Raw genomic sequence first — 27,401 nt, forward strand, 5'->3', positions numbered from 1 at the left:
GTGTGTGTGAGTCACGAGGGAGGGGAGGATGAGATAACCTGGTAACTAGTTACTTTTATAGTGATGTAACTCAGTTAGTAACTCAGTTACTTTTTTGGAGAAGTAACTAGTAACTATAACTAATTACTTTTTCAAAGTAATGTGCCCAACACTGTATACTGCCAATGGAATGATGAAATTATGAATTATGAGAAAGAGAGAAGCAGGGGTCCAAAACAAAATGCACCCCTGCATTACCAAAGCTATTTGTGGACAGTCTGACCACTTTCTGTCCCCCTTGTTATATCAGGAAATGCATAAAAAGTAAAAAGTGTGAACAGCATGACTGATGACTCAAAAAGTCATGTAGTGTGAACCTGGCACAAGTCTCACCCCCCAAACACTTGAGACTTGACTTCAACTGCAAAAAAAGACTTGTGAATTTCTCTTATACTCACTTATGCGTTTATTAAAACTGCATGCAGTATTTACTCTGAGAGGCTCTGTCTCAAATCACTCTCTCTCCTCTACGCAGTGCCCTTTGTAGGTTGGGAAATAGCAGCACCTTTCATGCACCTCCAATGGTGCATGAACTGTCTGATCTAAAGTCATTCACATTTGAATGAGCTAAAGAAATATCTCTATTTAACATGCAGTCTTTGATTTTTGTGATTTTTGTGTTGAACTGTAGGGAGTGTAGGGAATATGAGGTGATTTTAGATTAACACCAGATTAACGTCTGAGGGCCTTAATGCAAATGCAGTCATGTATGAAACTGCATGTAAATAAACCCTGTTTCTGGTACTAGAAGAGGATGTACCTTTGAGAGGACTTTGTGTGCATGCTTGCATGTGTGTATGTGTTTGTGTGTGTGTGTGTGTTTGAAACCACAGTTCAGGCGCGCTGTTACTTAGGCAACAAAAACAAAACAGGAACATTTGCTCTTGATTTTTAACCTGATTAAATATAGCACATTCATTTTTCTAAAAGCTCTGAAGTTCACAGTCTGGTTTCTTCCACGATTGCTTTATTCGTTTTAAAGTTTTGAGAAGAAGCGAGGAGGAAACTTTTTCATGGCCTGATTTTGACAGGAAGTCACTGTGAGACAAAGAGGTAAGCATCGTACGCGCTCTTTTTTTTCACTCATCAAACCCCTGTGCAGAATGTTAATCTCTTTTTATGCTGTAATGGATTAAAAAAAATACTTTTTCGACAGCACCTGCAGTTCTTATCAAAGATGGAACAAAACCTCGCTGATATGCTGAAAGATGCTTTCTCAGGTAAGATAATAATTCTTGAAATAGACTTCGGTCGTATCTGGTTTTATGTGATTTGGTTTAGTGCTGCGTGATACTGGGAAAAAAACTGATATGATGTGTTCGTCTGTGATACACATATACATATATATGTATATTGCGATATTGAAGAATAGAGGAATTCTTATTAGATTTTACCCAATAATCCAACATGTGATTGTTAGTAAAAGAGGACCTCAGTGTGTCAAAGATTAAAGTGAAATAAATTATATTCAAATATATATGCAATAAATATGAGTATAATAAAAACTGTACAGATTTTCTTTAGTATCACGCCATTTGTAGCATGGCTCGTATCGTTTATTTATGGTTTATTTTGACTAACGTGATGCAAACATTGCACACCCTGTGATGTGACTATTGTACATGTACACAGGCAACACTTTACAGTAAGTCAGAAAATTACAGTACTTACGGTAATTTAATAATCTGATAAAATACTGACAGTAATACACAATGTTAAATGGCTAATTAATGCCCCCAACTAACTGAATTAATTGAGAGTAGCTAAGAAATTATTAATATAACTACACTGTAATGCTTATAAATGAATTGAGACATTACTTTAAAAAATAGTCTAAAACAAAGTCTTACCTACTGTCAGTGAATAATCTGTTGTAAGTAGTCTTGTATTAATGTACCCTTATTGTAAATTGTTACTTGCACACATTGCAGTGACGATGCTTAGATGACATATGGTGCAGCCTTAGTTTAGGTAGACTTATTTGTACTTTTTTTTAGACTAAGTATATTTAACCAATCTGTAATACTGATGCCCCTTTTTTCTTCATTTTTGTTCTTTTTCCATTCCTGGGCCTTCTTCAGAAGTTGATCCAGATTTTGGCAGTCTACAGTTCGAGGAGAGCATTACTGCATCTCAAACACAGCCAGTCACCGATGCAGAGTTTGAATTGAAAGACACCAGCCGACTCTGGGAAACTTCTGACCAGAATGAAGGTTCATTCGAGACCTTTACCAAGGTTTTTGAGACAGAAAAGACTGAAGATCCTGATCCTGATGACAGTACTGATAGCAGTGAGGAGACTGACCTAAGTAATCCAACTGGATTTGCAATTAATCCAGGCCAAGAAATGAAATATGTCAAAGATCAGGCTGTAGGAAAGGCTGCATCTGACACCCCAAGAGCACGACTAGAACACCAGGCCTGCATTGAGCACACTACCGAGGAAGAAGGCTACAGCAGTAGTGATGAAGAAACAAATACTTGTATGCCCCCTGAATTTGGTGTTGGTCATGCCAGGACATTGGCAGAAGAAAATAAAGACAATGATCTTAACCAGGAGGGAACCATCAAACTCAAAATCCAGGAATCTGTTGGGAATCAAGGAATCCAGAGCAAAGAACATCAAGAACTATCATCAGCTCTAGCATTTAAGGAGAATCAGACCCTAGAAGATAGGTCATCAGGGTCAGAAGAAGGATCAGAAGAAGAAGAAGGATCAGAAGAAGGATCAGAAGAAGAAGAAGAAGAAGATGAAAAAGAAGAACCAACAGAACAAACACTTCAGTGCAATGTTAAGAGGACAGGATCTGCCACTGGTCGAGATCAAGAAATGGATGATCAGGTTGAAACATTTGTAGTGCGACAAAAAAAACAGTTACATGTTAAGTGCAATGTCGAGGAGGAATACAGCATGCACAGTGATGAAGACACCAATGATTCTGTGCCCTACAAATTTGTTGGTGGTGAGGCCAACATTTTGGGCGAAGAGAATAATGGAATTGATCTCAATCAAGAGGGAACCGTACAACTTTCCTTGGGATCTGTTGAGAATCAAGGATTGCAGAGCAAAGAGCATCAAGAAAGACTAGAATCATCTGTAGACTTTGATGAGAGCCAAACCCAAGAAGAAGGGTCATCTGGGTCAGAAGACAAAGACGATGATGATGAAGAAGAAGAAGAAGAAGAAGAAGAGGAAGAAGAAGAGGAAGGGTTGGGCAACTATAACCCAGAAGAACCAACAGACCAGATATCTCTTTGCGACTCTGATAACAGCATGAACAAGCCTTTAACTATCATACAGCCAAACACAACACCTGTAGGATTCAATGAAGAAGATGACCTGAAAGAGTTCACAGAAGAAGACCAAGAAGGGGTCAAGGAAAGTCTTGCAGAGTATCCGTCAGATTTGTTTCAAAGTGAAGTTGAAGGTGAAGAGCATGCTGACCATGGCAAAGACCAGCCATCTTTACTTGTAGACAGCAGTTATGACGACGATTACTCCACAAATGAGACGATGAAGAATTTGTCCAGTGTCGAAGGTGACGGTTTGCAAGAGGAGGATGTCGGATTAACAGATTTTACGGATTCTGAGGTCAAGATCACGGAAGCAGAAGATCAGATAGTATCAGAGAATGTGAAGGTCCACAAAGATGATCTCCAGGACTCTCAAACAAATGAAGGCGGCACCAGTGAAGAAGATGCAAGCAAATCCTCAAATGTTCAACAAGACTACGACAGTGACGTCAGCAGTGACCACAGCACAAGTCACAAGGAAACCATCCTAGCTGATAGTTCCTCATCTTCATCTGTGAGGCATGAAGAAGAATGGAAGAGTGAGGAACAGTGTAACAACCTTATAGAGGACCTGGGAATGGGGAATTACCACAGAGGTGGTATCTTTCCAGAGATGGACAGAGACGTCCAAACTGCAAGCCCAGTTATCTTAAGTCAGGCATTAAGCTCAACTTTAGAATCAGTTCAACTGGAACAACTGGTCCAACCATCAATCCAAGCAGAGGATCGATATCCTTCTGAACTTTTAAACAGTGTAACAGACACCAACACCTTCATCCCTGAGGGGTTCTTATTCTCAAATGAAGGCAACCTGCCCTTCGACGATTATGACTGGAGCTTGTCAGTAGAAAAACCCAATGATTTGATTTTAGATGAAGCAGAAGATCAAGACTACACAGAAAACTTAGCGGAGTTAGACTCTGATGAAGATCTGGAAGGAGTGGAACAGAATGAGCGAGACTGGGAGCAGGAAAAGACAAGAATCGAGGCTTTTTATAAATTCTACGATGACCAGGTCGACACCGAAGACAGATCAGGTGAGTGCACTTGCTGTCTGTATTGTAAAAAGCCTGACTTCCCTAGTGAAAAAAAGTAGATTAGTATAAGTATACTAAGCATTATTATGCTATAGTGCACTAAAGTGAACTTGTAGCCATATTATTAATCAGTATATTTAAAAAGTGCTAAAATGGAACAACTGTTTTTGTACTTATTTTACTTTTATGGTATAAAAATAGTAAAAAAGTCTTACTTAAATTGTAAAATGTGTACTTAACTGTACTATAATGGAACTATTTTAAACAGTTATATTTAAGTAAGTAATATTTAAACATTTAAACTACTTCATGTATGTAACCCCATATTTTAAATATGCTTACATTATTAATACATTTAATAATGAGTATTACAAATGTAACACACTTCTAGTATACTTTTTTGGGTATAAAAATATATTCTAATATACTGTACTACAATTTCTAGCGTGTTACACATTTACTTAACTTTTTTATTTGACATTTTAATGTGTTATTTAAAACTGTATCCTATAATTTACTTATACTTATATTTTCCTCATTATAATTACAGAGCATTGAAATACATTTTAACTGTTATATTAATGTAATACCAAAATAAATAAAAAATAAAAAACAATGTAGTAATTCTATTCGTTTTCTAAAAATGTGTACAAAAGTGTACAAGAGTATATTTGGAAATAAGTATATTAGAAGTATATAGAATAACATTAAACTAAAAATGTATTTCATAGTAGTACAATTAAGTATATTTTTTCCACCAGGGTTTAGCTTTATCTTTTTCATATCCTTGCCCCGTTTCCTGTCATTTCCCTTGTGTGCCTGTGTTGCTCTCTGTGTTTTTTTTTACATTTCCTTCTCTGTGCCTGTGTTATTCCTCAAAAGGTTCTGTGTGTTCCTCCTGTGTCTTTTTTCCCTGTGCGTCTTTGTAGCTCCGCCCCTTCTTTACCTGTCCCCAGGTGTTTCCTGTTTTTTCTGTCCCCTTCCGTATATATATATATATATATATTGAAAGTTTTTGGGTTAAAAAGGATGAGAAAGTACGTTATGTTTGGTTATAAAAACTCTACAAGTTTAAGTAGTTCCATTGCTGCCCTGTTTGTAGCCGCGCTGTTTGGCTTGTAAGCGCTGCATCGTTGCTAGGTTACCGGTATGTGGTGGAGTAATACATGGAGAGCTTTGGTTATAGTACATTACCGGCTGATAATGGCACTCACAGAGCGCCTCTCAGCCAGTTACATTGCAGGGTCGGAACTAACTGTGTTATAATAGACAGTAAGGGTGACAGTAAATTCTCAAGCTATTCACTGTGGTAAAACTACTGTCTTATGATATTAGTGAAAATGTCCAATAGTATTTTTTCTTATTTACCAGTAACCCTCAACCCCATTTATTCTCTACAGAGAGGAGCCCTAAGGTCACCTTCTGTCTGGATCAGGAATCTTCTGAATATGATGAGCAGGTCGAAATAGAAGACAAACCAGGTAAGTGCAGCAGTTGCCCATATATACAAATTTCTACCACATGTCATGTGACAGGAACTAGCATCGTCGTCTCATGACTTTTGCCATTTCCCATAGAAGCTAAAGAACACTGCTCAAACCTGTGGGACATGCCTGTGGATCCTCCTGAATTAAATGTGAAAGAGATTTCTGCCAAAGTTGCTTATTCAGAGGACCGTGAATCTTCTGACTATGAAGAAGATTCTGAGAGGTAAGCATCTCAGATTACTTTATATTTATATATAAGCAAATATATAAATATAAAATAAGAGACCACTTAAAAATGATGAGTTTCTTTGATTTTACCAAATTGAAAACCTCAGAAATATAATCAAGAGGAAGATGGATGATCACAAGCTATCAAACCAAACTGAATTGCTTGAATTTTTGCACCAGGAGTAAAGGCATAAAGTTATCCAAAAGCAGTGTGTAAGACTGGTGGAGGAGAACATGCCAAGATGCATACAAAATGTGATTAAAAACCAGGGTTATTCCACCAAATATTGATTTCTGAACTCTTAAAACTTTATAAATATGAGCTAGTTTCCTTTGCACTATTTGAGATATATTTTGGCTATTTCAGACATGTCTCATTTTCTGCAAATAAATGCTCTAAATGACAATTGTTTTATTTATTTGAAATTTGGGAGAAATGTTGTCTGTATTTTATAGAATAAAACAACAATGTTCATTTTACTCAAACATATACCTATAAATAGCAAAATCAGAGAAACTGTTTCAGAAACTGAAGTGGACTCTTAATTTTTTCAGAGCTGTATTGTGTTTGGTTATCTAAAGGATTGCTTGATTCACACTCACCACCACCACTCATATTCTTTCCACAGCAGTGAACAGGAACTGGACACACTCCCAGACACACCTGTATGTGCAGTGAAGCCTGAGGTGAGTGGATCCATATTTTATACCTTGTCTAAGGCCTAATCCAATTTCCCTCCTTGCCTTTACCACTTAACCCTTCTTAGCCTAGGCTGCATGGCCTCCAAACCAAAGTAGAAAGAACATTTTGGTAGTTCCTGTTCCTGTTCCACCTTAAATGGTGCAGCAGTTACATCATGGCAGCTGAGGCTGTTTTTCAATTTAAAGGAGAACTCCGGTGTAAAATGGACTTTTGCTGTAGTAAAACATGATAAAAAGTACTAACCTTTGATAAATAGCACACCTCCGTTCTCCCACAGCGTTCTGAGATCCAGAAATTTTAACAGTTTGTCCAAACACCCTTCAGACTGGGTGACACGGGGCATAATTTGCACTGATAAATCGCTTTTTCCACCATTTCCACAAGCTCAAAGTAGCTCCACACCTCCTTGCTAGAATCCAGAGAGCCCTGACATTTAAAACAAGGCATTAATAACTTAAAAAGTGCACAAGAAGCTTATTAAAAAACACTGTTTACATCCTATGATGCTTGCTTCAGCTCCAAGCGCCCCCATTACTGTACTGAAAATAATATAGACATATATATACATAGACTTTGCATAGCGTAGCAGGCAGTGCCAGAAGCTACTTTAAGCTGGATACGGTGGAAAAAGTGATTTATCGGGGCAAATTGTGCCCCGTGTCACCCAGTCTGAAGGGTGTTTGGTCAAACTGTTAAAATTTGTGGATCTCAGAACGCTGTGGGAGAACGGAGGTGTGCTATTTATCAAAGGTAAGTACTTTTAATCATGTTTTACTACAACAAAAGTACATTTTACACCGGATTTCTCCTTTAAAGGGGCATCAAACCCTCTAATATTTGCTGACTCCACCCTCAGTTAAAATAAAAAGAAAAAGCTAAAAAAATGGGAGTGGTAGTTTGGGAGGGGCACTGAGTGATGTATGGGTTTAGAGGCGGGGCAGGAGGGAGAGCTGATTGGCTGAGCTGCAGTTGCAGCAGTGTGTCTCTGATAGCGGTGAGACGCAGATGGTTGGACATCAGCAGGGGGGCGTTATTATTAATTGACTGATCTGCATATTGTGATGTGTCCACCTATACAAAAGTACACGGACACATCATCCACGTCAATAGCAGAGCTGAACCTGAGAGAGCACTGCAGAGGCAGAAATTACCACAATAAAAGCGTTTTTTTAAAGGTTAGGAAATGTTGATTTTTTTTTAAAAAAAGGACTGGCATGTTTTTTCTTACTTCAAAGGAGAACATTTCAGCTAATAATTTAAGAAATAGGGTTTAGGGTTTAGTGCCTCTTTAAGGTGGAAATCTGGAAAAAAAATTAACAAAAAGCTATCAAATAGCAAAATCTCCAAAATCTCTCTTTAAAAAAAATAAAATGCCCATCATCCAATTTCTTAGGTTAGGATTAATTCCAATGCAGAGGGTTACACTCAACAACAAGGGTAAGGGGTACAAATGATAGAGAGAATTAGGCCTAAGATGTTTGATATATAGATGCAGTAACTACAGTACTCTTTGTTTATTATAGTACCACACCGAGTCAGAAGATGAACCCCAGGAGAAGCTCTTCTTTACAGAAAAGCCAAAGGTTCAACCTAAGAAGCAGCAGCACATTGACCCAGCTCAGAATTCCCACCCTGGGAAAAGCAAGGTAAAATACTGAGGTGTTCTTACAGTTCTAACACCTTTTCACCATCTGTGAACAAGTATGGTAAAACTGCACACCTAAATTATTCAGTTATTAAGATACCACTTCAGTTTTTGAATCAGTTTCTCTTATTTTGCTATTTATAGGTTTATGTTTGATTAAAATGGACATTGTTGTTTTATTCTATAAACTACAGACAACAGACTACAAACTCCAAAGAAAAATATTGTTATTTAGAGCATTTATTCACAGAAAATGAGAAATGGCTGAAATGACAAAAGTTGCATAAATCAATATTTGGTGGAATAACAATGGTTTTAATCACAGTTTTCATGTATCTTGGCATGTTCTCCTCACCCAGTCTTACACACTGCTTTTGGGTAACTTTAATCCACTCCTGGTGTAAAAATGTAATTTCTTCTTAATGAGATCTTGAGATATTGATCGCTTGTTTTTCTAATGCTTTTACTAATGCTTTTTAAGTATGATTGTTTTGTTTGTGAAGTTCCTTATTTTAGCTCACCTGATTGAATACTTGATTTTGATTTAAATTTTGATTTATTTTTCAGTGCCTTTAAGTTGTAAATGCTCGGCTGCATTAAAAAAGGTTGATAGATTGATTGATTGATTGATTCATTGAAAAAGCTTGATTAATTAAGAAAGATAATATGTCAGAAATCAAGGTCCAGGGGCATTTAATTAGAATTTAGTTCGGTCCAGTTAGAGAAAAGTTCGACGGGCCAAGGTCCGGACTGATTTTTAACTTATGATTCAGTGCTATATCCTGTAAGGTTGTTTTAACTATAATAAAAAAAATATGATAATAATAATTAAAAAAGCCTCTCTGGACAGTTTTTGTTTACATTCCTCACCTGTCTCTCTCTGTCGCACTCGGTGTGACTTTAGTTTCCGCCCATTCTCGTTTTCTGCCCGTTCTCGGGCTCCCTATATTCTTATAAAGGTGGTTTTTCACGGCCGCGTCCCAATTCAACAGCCGAAACAGCGGGACCGCGACCCTGAAAACACGGGTTCGATCCTGCGTGAGGAGCGGTGTGTTTTTTTTTTTTTTTCTCGCGTCTGCACAGATCTTATTGGTAGAGCAGAGCGTTTGGTGATCTTACACCACATGTGATTGGTCAGTGAGTTTACTGCGCAGCAAAGCATGTATACAATTAAATCCTTCTCAGTAGTTTATAGGTTTGGGTCCGCATTGGACAACGTTTGGGTACGAACCCGGACCGCGGTCCGCCTATTAGTGACCCCTGGTCTAAGCTTTCATAATGTCTATATTAGCTATGTTAGCTCAGCATCTGTATAGCAAAACTTACAACATTCAACATGTCTTAGTTGATTATTATATTTGAATAATCTCTTATATACTATAAAACAGTAGACTAGACCAGGGGTTCTCAACTGGTCTCAGTCCAAGACCCACATTTTCTCATGGTCATTAAGTCGCGACCCACAAACAAAATTATTTTTGTAAAATTGCCGTCAAAAACCCATTTAAACACACCCGCCCAGAAGGGTCCGTGACACACATTTGGGTCCTGACCCGCCAGTTGAGAATCTCTAGACTAGACAACAATGCTAACTAGAGAAATCTCATTTTTTCACAGTACATATCAGTGCATTACTTTTGTGTACATGTTCTAACTGCTCTGATTCTGTTCTGATCTTCCTTCTCATTGCAGTGTGTCACTGTGCTGAAGTCAGTTTTAGCACTGGGCCTGATGACAGCGATTGGCGTGGTGTCATTCTGTTGGGCAACAGACAATCTGGACTGGATGCACTGAATCGGCACCTTCGTGTTCCTGCCTGTACAGTGATAAACAGTAAAAAAAAGCAGGCTGGAGGAATCAATATCCTGCTTAAAATATGATGTTCCTGGCTTTGGTGTAGGTGTAAATATAGAAAAAGGGGCATGGCATGCTCTGTGAAGTTTAACTGCAAAGAGAAAAGAGAGAAAAACATTCGTATCTCAGTGATGTAATCATTACAAAACAGACAGCTGATGAGTCAGTTGAGATACAGCCAATTTTATTTCCTTGCAGATTACAACCTTCTCACATGCTTCTCACACAAAACAGTCTGTTTTAATGGTGCAAGTAGATTTCTCTCTCGCGAAATGATGCACTTGTACTTGTTCTGTGTAATTACAGATTATCATCAGGGTGATTTTTTTCCCTACATTTTTCTCCTCTATAGGCACATAATCCTGTTTTACCACCATCAGTTAAATCAAATTCCTCTAAACATGCCATGCAGTTAGTGTAATCAGGGGGCTGAATACTGTGAGGCACCTTTTTGTTACTGAAGCGTGAGGTACACAGTCGTGTCGTGCTGCACGCTATCACTTCTCTGCAGCTAAAAATGACTTCCTGCCATCATGCCGTCCTGAAATTTCAACCTAATCTGTCTCTGTGGTTCAGTGCTTTGCCTGCTGTAGAGAATGATGCATAGAATTAAACAAGCAGAGATGAATTTGCTTGCAGAATGTTTGTTTGCAACACAAGCTGCTCCTAGCAAGCAAAAGTAGAGTTGCAGCATTTGTGATAAATATAATTAAAAAAAATAATAATATTGTTTCAATGAATGAATGTAGTATAAGAGCTTCAACCTGTATCAAATAGGATGAATTCAGGGGTCAGTATCAATATAATGTGCCTTTTTGTGTCACAGCATGATGTAGTTGTTCAAATGTCATATTACACACATAGAGGAATGTTAATCTTCACTTTAAATAACTTTTTTTTCTTCATTTAATACAGTTTTCTATGATGAAATGTTTAAAACGTTCAAATTTCAGTTTCAATTCCCTGTACATGATGTCATTTAGGGATAACCCCACACAGCTGCCATTATCATCAAGATCACAAGCTTCACACTGTTTCATTTTCAATAGACTGAAGAGTAAAGACACTTTCTGCTGCACGTTCGGCAATAAATACTATTTTATTTTAACGTAATATTCAGCATATTGTCTCTATACTTAGCTAAAGTAAAGTTTAAAATGTCCAACCTGTGGCTGTGAAAAATCACGTTAATCAAAATAATTTTAGATCAATTAAAAATTGTCAGTCTGTCTGCTCTGGACTCTGAACTTGTTAGACTAAACTCCACTTCCCAGCATGCACTGCTGGTCACGTGACGCTACAGAGTTCCCGCTCTCCAAGCTGCTGATTGTTGTCACCTGCCCCTCTTTGCATATATACCCCTCTTTTTCTTTCACCTTCACTAAGTATTGAATCTAGTTTACTAGCTCTTTCTTTTACAACATGTTTCTTCTTTTTTGCTTTTGCCTTTTTGTTGTCGACCCTTTTTGTATTGCCGACTATCTCATTTTTGCCTTGCCCAGTTTATTGTTTGTTTAGTTGCTGAGCTATTTCTGAAATTTTGACTTCTCTCTTGCCTTTCCCTTTTTGCTGTGTTGGATTCCACTTGTATGACCCTGGCTTACTTCACTACTCTCTCTAGTATCTTGTTTATTCTCGCTGCCATATTGTTATTGATCTTGCCTGTCCCTCACTACTTTTGTAAGCTTCTAACCCTTTGTTAATAAACTTTAGGTAGAGTGTCTGCGTGTGTCTGTCTTGTGTCTGGCCAGCATTACCTTGATATTTGAAACCACCAGAGGTCACCATAACAGTTCAAAATATTATAATATTATATTTATATATACAATATAATATGATATATATGCAACTTTAGATCAACCCAGCATTCTCATCAAATGCATCAAATTAAAATGAAATTGAATCATTTTTAAGTTATAAGGGGCAAAAGCACACTGATACTGATACTGACCCTTGTGATGATTTTTTTTTTCATTATTACTGAATGCATGTAAACATGTAATCTGTAAAAAGCTTTACTTATGTACTTGTTACTCCTTAAATGTACCAATAAAAAATAAAAAAAGTTTAAAGCAGCAATCATTAAAGAGAATAATGTGCACGTGTAAGGCATGCTAAGTATTCAAGTGCTCTCTGCATCTTTGGTTGGGGTTATTTCAAAAAAATAAAAATAAATAAATAAATAAGATAAAAAGGCAATAAAATAAGAGTTAAGTTCCCAATAAATATCTCAACCCAATCAGTGCTGTACCCTCATTTGTGATCATCTAACAGTCATAGATATATGTATATATATATATATATATATATATATATATATATATATATATATATATATATAATATATACAAATGCAATAAAAGGAAACAGGCAACCCAAAGAAGTCTCACGTACATAGCAAAAGCCTGCAGTCAGCATGTATGTACAATCATTACAGCTAAGTAAGGTGCTTTAATACTGTATAAGCAGCGCTGGTACTGTAACTATTCTAAACAATACAAACAAGTGACGCACTCGACTGGTCGAAGTGTAGGAGATTCATGCCGATACCTGCATTCACACAGACTCCACTTTGTAAGTATGCAAGTATGCAAAGACGTCCACCTCGAACTGGGAGGCTCTAGTGTGTGGAATTAATCTCCCAGTATTAATGCAGTCATGCCAAATTCAGTGTATGAGTGTCCACTGAGTACAGTACCCTTTCTGTTTTCTGTTTCTGACACTCATGACCACGTACAATAAATAGTGCTGTTCAAAAGTTTGGAATCATCGAACTGTTATAAAGTAGGAAGATATAAGATTTAAGATTAAAGATTGTACTTCATTCACTTCAAAGAGATCATTGAGGCCTTTTTTAACACCTGGCATTAACATGCGCTCTGTATCCAGATTTTTTGTGACCAGATGAGATTTGATTTAACCAACACTAACATTACATTAGTTTTGCTTCCTGTAAACATTAGTTTCTCAGCTAAATTATTTATCGTCTCTGGGACACTATAAATCTGGAGCCATCCATCTCTTTAAACTCTAGGCCAGTGTTTTTCAGACTGTGGTTCATGTCTACCACTGGTGGTACGTGAAGCACACCAAGGTGCACTGAAAAAAAATAATGAGTAAAATTTACTTTAAAAAAGTTTCGCAACTTTCTGCATTTGCTTTTTTTAAGTAACTTTAATTTCAGATAAATTTAAGTAACTTCAACTCGGTTTTTAAAGACTTAAATGTTACATAGAGTAAATAAGTGAACTGAACTTTAGTCAATTCTTTCTGTTAGTAAACTTTACTTAATTTCTGCATACAATATTACCTAATTACAATGACTTAATTTATACAATATTACACAAATAATTTATGATACATAATATATTATAATTCCTGAAATTTAAATATTTTACTTTTTAGTATACTAATGTATTACATGCCATCCATGTGCTGAGACACAACTAAAAATATTTCAGGAATTGTAATATAATTATGTTTCATAAATTATTTGAATACTATTGTATAAATGAAGTAATCGTAATTAGGTAATATTGTATGCAGAAATTAAGTAAAGGTTACTAAAAGGAAAGATTGATTCAGCAAAAATAAAGAAAGTAAAATTGTAAATGTAAAATTTAAGTCTTGAAACCGAGTTGAAGTAACTTAAATTTATCTGAAATTAAATTTACTTAAAAAAGCAAGTGCAGAAAGTTGCAAAACCTTTTTTTAAAGTAAATTTTACTCATCATATTTTTCAGTGTGGTACACCACCAAATAAATGATTTAATGTATCAAAAACAAAAGATTGGACAAGCCAATGCATGTGGGTACCAGGCAATCTCCAAATCCATGGATCTTTAGAATTTTAGAATTTGCCTGGTTTCACTGGAGACAATGACATATTGTCACTGTCAGATAAAAGCATAATTTTCTCCAAAAGTCACAAACTTCAAAAAGGAAAGTCATAGAATGGAATTTGGAGTATAGCTACATGTCAACAGCATTCATTTATTGTTGCGTTATTACACATATTACACATTTGTTGTCCATATTGTTCACTACTAGTTTGCTTGCATAGTCTATATTTCTGTGGATGACCTTTAGGTAGTACTTTAAGTAGACTTTTTAGTTTAATTTTGGGTGGAACATGGTCTAAAATGTTTGAGAACCACTGCTCTAGGCCACTCTGGATGGCTGTGAACAGTTTAGAGTTTAGAGAGATGCAGCGCTCCAGACTAACACCATCCCACCGTCCCAGAGATGATAAAAAAATTTAAAAAACTTTAAAAAAAACTTTTTTGGGATCCTAATGGTATGAGTGTATTGAAACTAGGGTTAGGGTTATAAGCAGTACATAAAGAAACTGCCTGCTGGTTGAATATATAAGTGGCAGCCTTTATGTGTACATGAACGCCAATAGCCAGTATACTAGCTCTAACTCAATAAACACGTACATATCTGATATCATACAGTCCAGTTGCTGTCCAATTTCTCTTCTTTTGATTTGTTTTTTTATTAGAACGTGAAAATTATTCAGGAGCGCAGTCTATTCCTTTCCTTTTGGACATTAGAGGCTAGTCATATTTCTGCAGCAGCCCCCCTAAAAAATGCGACACACTATTTAAAAGCACAAGGGAGCTCATTATGTAAGACATAAGAGAAAGTGAGAGCAACAGAGGTAAAGCACGAGGGCAAGAGAAGCCCAAATCCACAGTAATAATAATACTCAGATTTTCCTCAGAATATGGTCTGAGTGATCTGATCACAACCACCATCTAATTACCAATCAGCATGCTTCCTGGAAGTGATTCGAACAAGATTTTTAAATACAAACAAGTAAAATCCAAATGTGACCCAATCCCCAGAAATGCATGTTAATACCTGGTGTAAAACAGGCTTTTGGAGAGTGTGGTGCTGAGGCTTAACCCTCTGTGACATGGTGTTGCCCTCAGACAGCAAACCACTTTTTGAATGATCACAAGGCAATCATGCTGAAGCAGTGGTTCTCAGTGGTTCTCATTTTTTACTGATATAATAGGGACCCTCAAACTCTGATTTTTATTCTCAACCAATACAAATATCATGCTCTAGAGGGTTAAATAATAATGTATACACTGTAATTATTTATTAGAAACAAAAAAAAAATTGGCAAATTTTAACAGCACTTTCTAAAATGACTAATTTTAGTAGAATATAATTAATATATTAGCATTGCCAATAGTTAGAAAATAAGATTAGGGAATTATAAGGAAAAAAGTTTTAAAGATTTTTCCTGGGTTTCCTGGGTTTAACATCCTAGTTATTACTTTATACGACTTTTTTTTTGTGAAACCTTAGAAATAGTTTGAAATTTATAAAGTTTGTGGGAGTAAAATTGCTTCATACCTGTATTTTCATCAAATTTATATTAGGTAAGGTAATTTCAAACTTTTTTATGATAATTGCAAATGTCTGAATGTTGATTCCAAAGTTCTGAGCAGTAGGTGCAGAAGAAGTTCTCCACTCTCTGAGGATGTAAAAGTTCTTTTTTCTATAATCCTCTTGAAGTCTACTTGAATCCTGGCCAGCCCCGGTCTCCAAAGGGCAGAGTCTCCCCGGTAAAAGACAGAGGAGACGGGCCACCAGGTGTGTACAGATCAGAGTCTGTATCTGACTCACCTTCGGCCAGGCGCGGCCTGGCGTTGGAGGAAATGCTTTCTCTCTCTCCTGCCCTGAACGGAGCGAGGATGGTAGGAGGAAAGTAATCCTCTTCTTTGGCCTGGGAGATGCTGAAGCCGCTGAAGGAGCGCTCCAGCTCCTCGTGGTCCACTGAGGGGATGGAGAGGGACGTGTCACTCTCCACACCGGCCTGATGCCTGGATCTCCGGGACCTGCGCTGCCGCCCGCTGTCCCCGCTGTCATGAACCGGAGGGGGTGGGATACGGTACAAAGAGGCATCGTCTGTGCCCACAGGGGACACCCCTCGACTGCTGTTCCACAGCGGCACGCTCACAGGCATATCCTTGTACCGCTGTTGCAGCTCTTGCTGCTGCTGCCTCCAGGACATGGGTGGATGGTGGTGACCATTAGAAGCACCACCACTGCCTGAACCATTCCTGATCGACTCCCGAGCAGAACCGCTCCTGCTCCTCTTCTCTTCCTTCTCCTCCTTCTCATTCTTCTCGCTCTGATCCTCTGGGCTGTGGTAGGGAGGCGCCGGGTCGGGCATTTTAAAGCCCAGTAAAGCCTCTGTTTCAGATCTCGTGATGCCCATGCGAGTGGTGTACACATTCACCAGGAAGTCCAGTTTGCGGTCCATCGCACCCACCTGCGGGCCAGAGGACATACTCGGCTCAGCACTTTCACTAGTCACTGCGTAATAATAGTCATAATCAGAAAATGTCTCATCTAAATGTCTCACTAAGGGAACTATTTTAGCGATCTTCAAGCAAGCCATCAAGCGTGCACCATGCACCTTGATTTAGGGCATGTCAGTGTGTCTTTGCTATCATAACGACAGGAAAAGTACACCTTACTAGTAGCCTAGAACACTAACGTTAAAATTAGTAACACCAGCACTAACGTTGGGTATACACTGTATGACAAGTTTTGGAACCCTTCAAACCTTTAGTTTTGTTATGTTTGTCTAGTTTTATTTTCAAACATGCAGAATTTGGGTTGATTTTTGTTACTGATCTGGAATTATTAGGTGGAGTAAAGAATAGGAGATTTTAAAGCCCTTAATTTTTCAGAATGTAAAAAAGTTATTTTGCTGCAGAAAAAAGTGTTGCCCGTATATGGGACAAGGCGTGTTAAGGGGTTAAACACACTGTTGAAGGGGTGTAAGATAGTAATGAGCATTGCAATGTGCCTTGTGCAGGGTGCAACTTCGGACTCTTAAGTGTCATTAATATGACATGAACAACCATATAAACACCATATAAACTCTGTACTCTTTGTGCCCCAGATTGATAGAAGTATGCTGTATTTACTGCTGTGCATTTGGGACAGCTGCATCTAAATTACCTTGGCTGTAACTGGCTGCCCTGTATTGTGCTTCAAAAAGCAATTCAGGCAGAAATGATGAAACAAACAGTTAAGTTCAGCCTAGACTCCTCAGAGGCAGGGTAACAAATAAACTCCAGTCTCTACTTTTGGCTGTCAGGGTTCCTTTAGAAAATATGATTGAACTATATAACATTTAATCATTTCTGCTGGAATAAATGTGCTGCAGACTTTCTGCAGCAAAGAAGGCACTCATCACATCCTGATAAGTAGGGATGCACCTATCAGATATTCAGATCAGATAAAACTCCCAATTGTAACAAAATTAGCTATATGGTGTATCAGATATGTAAGACAATCCATAGGATAGGGATTTTCAGTAAAACTGGTGCATGCACTGTTGGCAGCTACACAACACTAGTGTTGAATTTCAAGAGTCAGAGTTGTGTAGAGTAGATTTTAGAGTTGCTATACTTGTTTTCTGCACTGGCAGTGTTAAATCTAACTGATGTGGGTGTTGATGGTTAGTGTTGTAAATAAATAACTCTCTCTCTCTCAGGGATGAATTAGTTTAGACTCCTCTCACACTCCACAGCCTGACAGAAGAAGCAGGAAGCCATTTTATTCCGCAGTTTGAAGGCCAATAAGGTAATAAAATCTATATATACTAATACTTTCATAGTATATTTTGTTGTTAATATATATTTTAGCAAGTGTACAGTAACTACTTCAAGAAGAATTGTTTTTAATTTAATAACAAATAAAATGTAGCTGTGAGACTAAAACTAGTTTGTTAAATTTCCCATTCCACCTTAAATGTAATTTGGCTAGCTAACTAGCTAGCTGTTTCTTTATTATTTTTATTATTCTTTATTATTTTCTGTATTATTTTTTATATATACAACACATTAAGATGGCTCAACCAAAGGTATGGTGGTAATCCACTTTATTTTTATAATTGTTTTTAATTCATTAACAGATATGTAGCTGTGAGACTAAAATTGGTCAAATTTCCTATTCCACCTTAAATGTAATTTGGCTAGCTAACTAGCTAGCTGTCGACTGTGTTAGTTAGCTTAGCTTTTCTGTCAGGCACCATTTTAAAGTATATCAATTTATAACAAATTAAGCTGGCTTTTTAAGTTAACTAACTAAAAGTATTGTGTTAATCCACATTATAAAAAAAATGTTGTTAATTCATTAACAGATATGTAGCTGTGTGAATAAAATTGGTTTGTCAAATTTCCTATTACACCTTAAATGTAATTTGGCTAGCTATCTAGCTAGCTGTTGACTGTGTTTGTTAGCTTGGCTTTTCTGTCAGGCACCATTTTAAAGTATATTAGTTTATAACACATTAAGCTGGCTTTTTAATTATTGTGGTAAACCACTCTTTTTAGAATTGTTTTTAATTTAATAACAAATAAAATTTAGCTGTGAGACCGAAACTGGTTTGTTAAATTTCCCCATTCCACCTTAAATGTAATTTGGCTAGCTAACTAGCTAGCTAGTTAGCTTAGCTTTTCTGTCAGGCGCCATTTTAAAGTATATCAATTTATAACAAATTAAGCTGGCTTTTTAAGTTAACTAACTAAAAGTATTGTGGTAATCCACTTTATAAAAAAAATGTTCTTAATTCATTAACAGATATGTAGCTGTGAGACTAAAATTGGTTTGTCAAATTTTCTATTCCACCTTAAATGTAATTTGGCTAGCTAACTAGCTAGTTAGCTTAGCTTTTCTGTCATGCGCCATTTTCAAGTAACTTATATTAATTTCTAACACATTAAACTGGCTTTTTTTAAGTTAACTAACTAACAGTATTATGATAATCCACGTTATTTTTTATAATTGTTCTTAACCCATTAACAGATAAATGTAGCTTTGAGACTAAAATTGGTTTGTCAAATTTCCTATTCCACCTTAAATGTAATTTGGCTAACTAGCTAGCTGTTGACTGTGTTAGTTAGCTTAGCTTTTCTGTCAGACTCCATTTTAAAGTATATTAATTTATAACACATTAAGCTGGCTTTTTAATTATTGTGGTAAACCACTCTTTTTAGAATTGTTTTTAATTTAATAACAAATAAAATGTAGCTGTGAGACGGAAGCTGGTTTGTTAAATTTCCCATTCCACCTTTAATGTAATTTGGCTAGCTATCTAGATAGCAAGTTAGCTTAGCTTGTTTGTCAGGTGCAATTTTAACGTATATTAATTTATATCACATTAAGCTGGCTTTTTAAGTTGACTAACTAAAATTATTATGGTAATCCACTTTATTTTTAGAATTGTTTTTAATTCATTAACAGAAAAAATGTAGCTGTGAGACTAAAAGTTTGTCAAATGTCCTTTTCCACCTTAAATGTAATTTGGTTGACTATGTTAGTTAGCTAAGGGTTTCTGCCAGGCGCCATTTTAAAGTATATTAAATTATAATACATTAAGCTGGCTTTTTAAGTTAACTAGCAATATTGTGGTAAAACACTCATTTTAGAATTGTTTTTATTTTAAGAAGAAAGAACCAACAATGTGGAAGTGTAAAAATTACACTGTAGCGTTTTTAATTTAACTCTAGAGAAGACTGAACCAACACAGAGGAAGTGTAAAAATGAGAGTTAATAGCTCAACACTGAAATTGAGTTACATTTCTAACACTGTTAACTATGTTGCATTAACTCTAGCCCAGTGAGAATTATATAAACACTTCTGAAGAGTTAAAATTAACACTTACAGATTTGATATAACACCGTTTTTTTTTTTTGTGCTGTATACATGGCAGTATTTCAGGTTTCATAGCTTAGGTTCAGAGAATGCACATACAGCATAGTTCTTTTGACCTCTCATTAACTAACAGCAAGTAATCCAGCTTAAAAACGTTATCATCATTACTAATTTGCTCCAAATTATGAAGTCTGGCCACTGTGTCTGTCTGAGTGATCTAGCTCGGAAAAAACTGTGAGCAATGCGGCTCCAGTCCAGCCAATCACAACAATTCGGCTTTAAACATGTCAAACATGGTGGATGCTGAGTCTGTTAGCATCGTGGCCAGATAGCTATTCTAAGCTTCATAATTTATGAGTAACATTTAGAGGTGGTGTACATATCATATCATATCAAATCATATCAAATATCAATATTGGTGACATAAACGATCAGTGAGTAATCCAGCTCTAAAAAACTATTAGCACTGCAAGTAATCTGCTCCAAACATGTAGTGGCTTGGAATCTGCTGTGTGTCAGATAGTTTTAAATAGTATCTGCTATTAATGAATATGTAGAACTTTGGCATCAGTATCAGAACTGAAAAACAGACGGATCAATGCATCCATAATAATAAGTGTGCTAACAAGTGAGCTAAATGAGCAGTCATAAAGCACTTTTTGGGCTTTATTGATATTGATTTATATACAGTGGCTTGCACAAGTATTCATACCCCTTAAACTTTTCCACATTTTGTCTCTTACAACCACAAACTTAAATGTATTTTATTGAGATATTAAATGATAAACAAACACAAAATATTGCATAAGTGTGAAGTGGAAAGCAAATGATACATCTAGTTTAGGCCAGAAACACTATTTGTGGAGCGCATGACTTATGATAGTTGTCCTGTATACAGATTCTCCCACCTGAGCTCTCTGCAGGATCTCTGCAGCTCCTCCAGAGTGACCATAGGCCTCTTGGCTGCGTCTCTGACCAGTGCTCTCCTTGCTGGATCAGTGTAAAACTATGTATTATTTTTGTTCCACTTCACACGTATGTCTTCAATACTTTGTGTTGGTCTATCATTTAAAATCTCAATAAAATACATTTAAGTTTGTGGTTGGTAACAAAATGAGGAAAAGTTAAAGGGGTATGAATACTTTTGCAAGCTGATGTAATAAATAGTTCCTCACCTGTTTCTCTATCTTGACCAAGCGTCCCATCATACTGGGGTCATCTGGCTGCTCGGCCTCATCCTTGGGTTTGTCCTTGTCTCCTGCTGCAGCTCCCTTCCCCACTATTTGGTCTACCCTGACAATTCAGCAAACAATCTCTTCCATACAGAGCCAGTGCAGTGCATCTTAACTCAGCCACACAAAATACAAGCACTGATATAATCCACACACAAAATCAAAATGCAAGAAATTAATAAATTAGATTACGAACAATAGATTAAGGTTCCGGGCTTAAAGGTAAAAAGAGCATGAAGTGAATGGGAGGCTACAACAGTAACTGGAGAGTTCCATTATAAGCATGCGATAGATAATATGGCACCAAGAGGTTTGTTAACATCATGCATCTCAGAGCACCACAAGGGTACTGACTGACTGCCCCATGCAACATTGCAAGAAGACTTGTGATATATACAGTATATAAAAAGGGGAATGGGCAGAAAACACTGAGTAACTCATTCAGGTGGTGATGATGCACGGTATGATGTTCACTGACAACACATATGATGAGACTAGGGGTGGGATAATGTATTAATACTGTGATATATAGTACTGTGCAAACGTTTTAGGCCCCTGTGGGAATTTTAAATACAGAAAAAGCTTCTTATCTGTGCAGTAAGTGTTTATGAGCTCAGTAAAACACCAGCATTACAGCATTACAACATCTCCTAATCTCTCCTCATCTGAGTTTAATAGAGTTATTTCCAGTTCTCATCATATTAATCAACATCTGGTTTGGTAAATTGGTACATTTGGTAAATCAGGTGAGCTGCTGTCGGAACTGAACATATACACATGCTGGCTGAGGAGCATCCAGGAGAAATCTGGAGAAAACTACACTTTGTTCTTCAGCTTGGCTCTCAGGATATAACATACTTAGTTAAAAATGAAAATTCATTGTTATGTTTTACTGTATGTATGTTTAATTGCGTCTGTTCAAATCATATGTGGTGCTTTTTTCAGGTAAAAACACTCATATTGCTGAGATAAATTGATTATTGTAATTTGCTTTGGTGCCTAAAACTTTTGCACAGTACCGTATCTTAGTTATATTATCATTAGGCACTGATAAGTGGCATTAAATATCAATATTTATTTGGAACATACCAAATTCAATGAAACTGACACCAATAAATCCATAATTAAATCATTTCTGGTATTTGCTTATTTAGGAATATTTTATCCTCCTCAGTAATGCTATCATTGTTATCGTCGTGAGATGCCCTGTGATTGATTCCCACCTAAATTAGACAATATTAAACAGAAATGGCCTCTAAATGCTTTGTTATATAAAAGAAAGGTGAACAAATGATGAATGTTCTAAAGTATTACCTGGTACCATGCCTTATGATGCTTCATGCTTCACTGCTTCTACTGGGAAATGGCTGGCTTTTTTTCAGATGGCATTCTTTGCAATGCAAAAATGGCATGCACAAATGTATTAGACCCCCACTGGTCAGGGTACAGCTTTACTGCAGAGTATTCAGAATTATTGGACAGCATTTAAACAAGTTTTTGCAGCATTTTTGATTTATATTAAATGAATGGAGAACAATTTACTATATGGCGATAACAGAAAATTAACAATACGAAGAGCAATATGCTGTAGAGCAGGGGTTCTCAACTGGTCTCAGCCTGGGACTCACATTTTTATTATTTACTATTTTTGAAAATTAGCCTTCAAAAACATATTTAAACACATATGCATGCAATGTGAATTTATGAGCATTTTTTTAGAGTAACTGAGAAGGTACATGACAACTACATTACAAAAGTTATTAAAGTAATAAAATGAAATATCAAAACTGCACAAAATAAAAAAGGTTACTGCATATCTCTGCATTTAGAGTGCATTAGTAAGAAAGTCTCTCTGTCTTTTTATTTCACAATAAAAAGTACAAAATCAGCACTAATTTGTTTAATTTAAAAAAATAACATTCAGCTCTGGAAAAAAATAAGAGACCACCTAAAAATGACAAGTTTCTTTGATTTTACCAAATTGAAAACCTCTGGAATATTATGAAGAGGAAGATGGATGATCACAAGCCATCAAACCAAACTAAACTGCTTGAATTTTTGCACCAGGAGTAAAGGCATAAAGTTATCCAAAAGCAGTGTGTAAGACTGGTTGAGGAGAACATGTCAAGATGCATGGAAGCTGTGATTAAAAATATTGATTTCTGAATTTGTTATTTCAGCCATTTCTCATTTTCTGCAAATAAATGCTTTAAATTATAATATTATTATTTGGAAATTGGGAGAAATGTTGTCTGTTGTTTATAGAATTAAACAATAATGTTCATTTTACTTAAACATAAACCTATAAATAGAAATAGAAACTGAAGTCTCTTTCGGAGCTGTATTTATTTTTTTTCAAGCTGTCTGCGACCCACTTTTGGGTCCCGACCCACCAGTTGAAAATTATTGCTGTAGAGAATATATATTATACCCAAAACATCACATTTATTCACAATTTGTAGGTACTTTGACCAATTTTTGGATTGAAAACTTTCAAAAATTGCGACCAATTACAAAGATGTTAGCTGTATTACGCTGTATGCTGCAATGCTGTTCAATAACATACCCATTTTTTAGCTTTATTCAACTGTTTGCATCTTGATTACGTACTTCTTATGGCGAGGGGTCGAAGGGGGTGGGGGGCTCACAATCAAATCTATCCTGGCAAAGTACATAGAGAAGACATGGGGCAAAGCATCATGAAGCAACACCAATGGATACCGATCCCAGTCCTCCACAGAGAACCAAGGACAAATAAGTAAGAATATATTCCATACACACATCTGTTGAGACACACAGGCAATGGCTCTTGGCTGTTGGAATATATTGTATATGTGTGGAACAGTGGTTTCATTTCACAACATATATATGAATCTTATTTGAGGGGAAAACATGGCTGTGAATTTTGACTCACATTAAAAATTTGGAATGTGAGAGAAAAATAAATGAAAAACGTTTAGGGGGGGGAGTGAAACTTTGGTCCCTTCAGAGATGACTGAATGTGTCATGGGTATGACTTGTCTGAGTTTTGAGCCAATATTTTATATTAGGAGTGATCAATCAATAGCTATCACATGATGTTAACAGCAGTTATCCACCAGAGGGCGTAGTGCCCCGTTACGCAGGACGTAACAGGACGTTAAGAAAGGAAAGTGTTCTGTTTAAGTAGAGAGACAGTATGTGATTGAAATCACAACAGAAAATACAGTAAGCCGGTTTATGTAGCACAGAGGAAGGCAGTGCGGCAGAGGTCGGGTGGAAATCTTGCCTGGACTGCAAGTTCTTGATGCGGGAGAGCATGTCCAGGTGGCCTGCTGAATACTGCTCAATCACGTCCATCACATCGTAGGGTCTCAAACTCTCCTTAAACCTCCTCTTGGACACCAGGAAACGCATGACACTGAAACAAGCAAGGGAAACAGACTATCACTGGAACTATATTTATTAACTGAATTATTTTATTATTTTTATTTTGTAGTGTAGTAACAGTAAAGCATTTGGACACATTCAGTTTAATACAATAAGATTAGACTAGGGGTGAAAACTTTGTCACTGGTGATTTAACTTTAAATTAAACTAAATAAGTCATGCTTAGCTTGCTTAATACAAAAGAAACCCAGCTTAAGACCAGCTAGTCATCCAGAAAAAACAAACATACACTATACTGTTCAAGAGCTAGTTAACTAGATAGCCTTCTATCATAAGACATGTTTATTCTGGATGATCAGCTGATTAAAACTGGATTTTCATACATAAGGGGCACCGGATTATAAGGCACATTAAGCGACACTAGTAAGGATGCCTACATCAAAGTGAGCAAGGGTGTCGCCATGTTTCCTTTCAAATGGGGAAGCTGGGGGAAGCAAAAGAAAAACTAAAAAAAAAAAATATATATATATATATACATATATATATATATATATATGTATATATACTTGCTCTGAACGGCAAAGGGTTAGCCCTAATTTATATTAAAATACACACTATTATATAGACAGGAACACTGGAATACAGCCCTGAATCAAAACCCTAGAAGAGATGGTTCTTATGAGGTCACTGAACTATATATATATATAAAATATAAAATATTTTATATATGTAACAATTTATAAGCCACAGTACAAAATGGCTGCAACAGCTGCAAAGAGGAACCAACTCTAAACGAATGCATATAGATATCGAACGTCATGTCATGAAGCTCCTGTGGATGTAATGTAACTGTAGTGTGAGGTGTATTGTAAATACTTTTGTCCATATAGTGTATTTAAGGTCATGCCTTAATGTTTGAAATGTGTGACATTCTTATCTCTTATTTTATATTTTGTTGTAAAACTGTTGCTAAAGCAAAACATTTTATTATATTAAGTAATATTTACTTGAATTTGACCAAACTGCCTATTTTGGTGTCTGTCTCAGTTCCTATCTATAAAATATAGATTAAATCACTGACTGTGATTCTTATAAAACACGAGTTCTCATATTGTTTCCTACCATATTGCCTTTATAGTGGCCTTCAGTGGTGTAGGCATCTCTGGCATAAAATCACAATTGCAAGTCCTGTCATCTCCAAGTTCCTCAGGGAGACTTGCTTCTACAAGACACAAAACCACACATGCTTTTAATATTCAAATTATTATTATATCAAAAAGACACACACGGTCTGAATAAGATCTATATATCTATGAGGCATTTTACAACAAAGTGTAATTTAGAATAATAGAGCAAATTTTCATGTTAGCAGAACTTGAATTGGGTAAAAATAAATAAATGACAAATTCTAGAAAAATATAGAAAATATATAAATACTAATCTGGACAAATGCTAAGAAGCTAAGCGAGACATTAAAATAAAAAAAAGTTACTAAAAACTAGTTCTGAAGTTTACACACACATATCATGAACCGTCCATCTGATTGTTTGAAGTTATGCTAGAGTATTCTAAAAATAGCCATATTTCTTTATTGTCTTTTTATGCAATATTTGCAACAACCGATTAGCTGCAGTCGTTAACTATCACCCTCCTCAGATCTGCACTGAACTCTTTGGACTTTTTCCACTGTACTGAGTGTTGGCCAATCCAATTAGCGCTGTCAGAGCCTTTTTACTGTATGTGGAAGCTACTAGCTGTAGTCAATCATGATCACTTACAGAAAGTTAAGAGGTCTTGGCCTGGGCAAGTTCACTGCTTATTATGGAACTTACAGCAGCACTGGATTGAAAATCTAAGTGGGTGTATGTAGATTTCTGACCCTGTGCCAAAAATGGCAATTTATTATTAGTCAGATTAGTGAAATTCAAATGCTGCCATGACATTCATGTCCATGATGAGTGTGAGTAAACTTCATTTTGCTTAATTAGACAAAACGTTAAAGTTAGCAGCAGTGTAAACCATGCACAATATTCTTACCTCAACTGTGTACCTAAATTAACTCACAATCAAGTACATCCCTAATCCAGCAACTGCTACGCTAACAAAGGTTAGCATGTTCAATCGGTAGTGCAAAATAGACTGTATTAGATAATAGATAATAATTATTTTATTATGTATTAATGAAGCTAATTATAAAATAATAATAACAATGATAATAGCAAAAATAGTATGTTTCTTAGCATTATTATTGTTAAAGTAATAATGGTATCTATTATTATTTTTATTTTTATAATAATAGATATAATACAGTGGTATGAAAAGGTTTGGGCACCCCTGATCATTTTTTTATGATTTTCCTTTATAAATCATTGATTGTTTGGATCAGCAATTTTAGTTGAATATATCATATAGCAGGTGAACACAGTAATATTTGAGAAGTGAAATGAAGTTTATAGGATTTACAGAAAGTGTGCCAAAATTATTTAAACTAAATTAGGCAGGTGCATAAATTTAGGCACCCAAACTGAAAAATTACAATATTCAATCAATATTTAGTAAATCCTCCTTTTTCGGAAATGACAGCTGCTAAACGCTTCCAATGAGAGTCTGGCTTCTGGTTGAAGGTATTTGGGCCCATTCTTCTTTACAAATCATCTCACGTTCAGTGGGGTTTGATGGTTTCTGCTCATGAACAGCTGCTTTAAATCACACCACAGATTTTCAGTAATATTCAGGTCTGGGGACTGATGGGAGATGATGATTCCAGAACGTGGTACTTGTTCCTCTGCATTAATGCTTTAGTAGATTTTGACCAGAGTTAA

General features: G+C 36.2%; 2 protein-coding genes across 7 annotated transcripts in view; one reads left to right on the forward strand and one right to left on the reverse strand.

The window, feature by feature from the left end:
- The first annotated feature begins 808 nt into the window (after positions 1 to 808).
- On the forward strand, positions 809 to 12,234 carry si:dkey-183p4.10 (probable serine/threonine-protein kinase kinX). Of its 2 annotated transcripts, none has more exons than XM_049485997.1 (8): positions 809 to 1,092; positions 1,196 to 1,259; positions 2,124 to 4,370; positions 5,771 to 5,851; positions 5,948 to 6,080; positions 6,715 to 6,772; positions 8,312 to 8,434; positions 10,126 to 12,234. In XM_049485997.1, the coding sequence occupies exons 2-8, from the start codon at positions 1,217 to 1,219 to the stop codon at positions 10,225 to 10,227; spliced, it is 2,787 nt and encodes a 928-aa protein (XP_049341954.1). In that variant the 5' UTR covers positions 809 to 1,092; positions 1,196 to 1,216; the 3' UTR covers positions 10,228 to 12,234. The 2 variants fall into 2 exon arrangements, with proteins under 2 accessions (XP_049341954.1, XP_022535067.2); XM_022679346.2 differs by having other exon boundaries at positions 810 to 1,092; positions 2,121 to 4,370.
- Positions 12,235 to 14,266: 2,032 nt separating this feature from the next.
- kcnq2a (potassium voltage-gated channel, KQT-like subfamily, member 2a) overlaps positions 14,267 to 27,401 on the reverse strand; it is a 69,118-nt gene continuing 55,983 nt past the window's right edge. For 4 of the 5 annotated variants that reach the window (XM_049486172.1, XM_049486170.1, XM_049486173.1 and 1 more), the window contains 4 exons: positions 25,702 to 25,801; positions 24,479 to 24,610; positions 21,154 to 21,271; positions 14,267 to 16,579 (listed from right to left, as the gene is read on the reverse strand). In XM_049486172.1, coding sequence (XP_049342129.1) covers positions 15,821 to 16,579; positions 21,154 to 21,271; positions 24,479 to 24,610; positions 25,702 to 25,801 — 1,109 coding nt within the window. In that variant the 3' untranslated portion in view covers positions 14,267 to 15,820. Of the gene's footprint in view, positions 16,580 to 21,153; positions 21,272 to 23,820; positions 23,872 to 24,478; positions 24,611 to 25,701; positions 25,802 to 27,401 lie in introns of all 5 variants that reach the window. The other variant, XM_022679351.2, reaches the window with a different exon arrangement.

This window comes from Astyanax mexicanus, chromosome 12 (genome assembly GCF_023375975.1).
Source record: "Astyanax mexicanus isolate ESR-SI-001 chromosome 12, AstMex3_surface, whole genome shotgun sequence".
NCBI lineage: Eukaryota > Metazoa > Chordata > Actinopteri > Characiformes > Acestrorhamphidae > Astyanax > Astyanax mexicanus.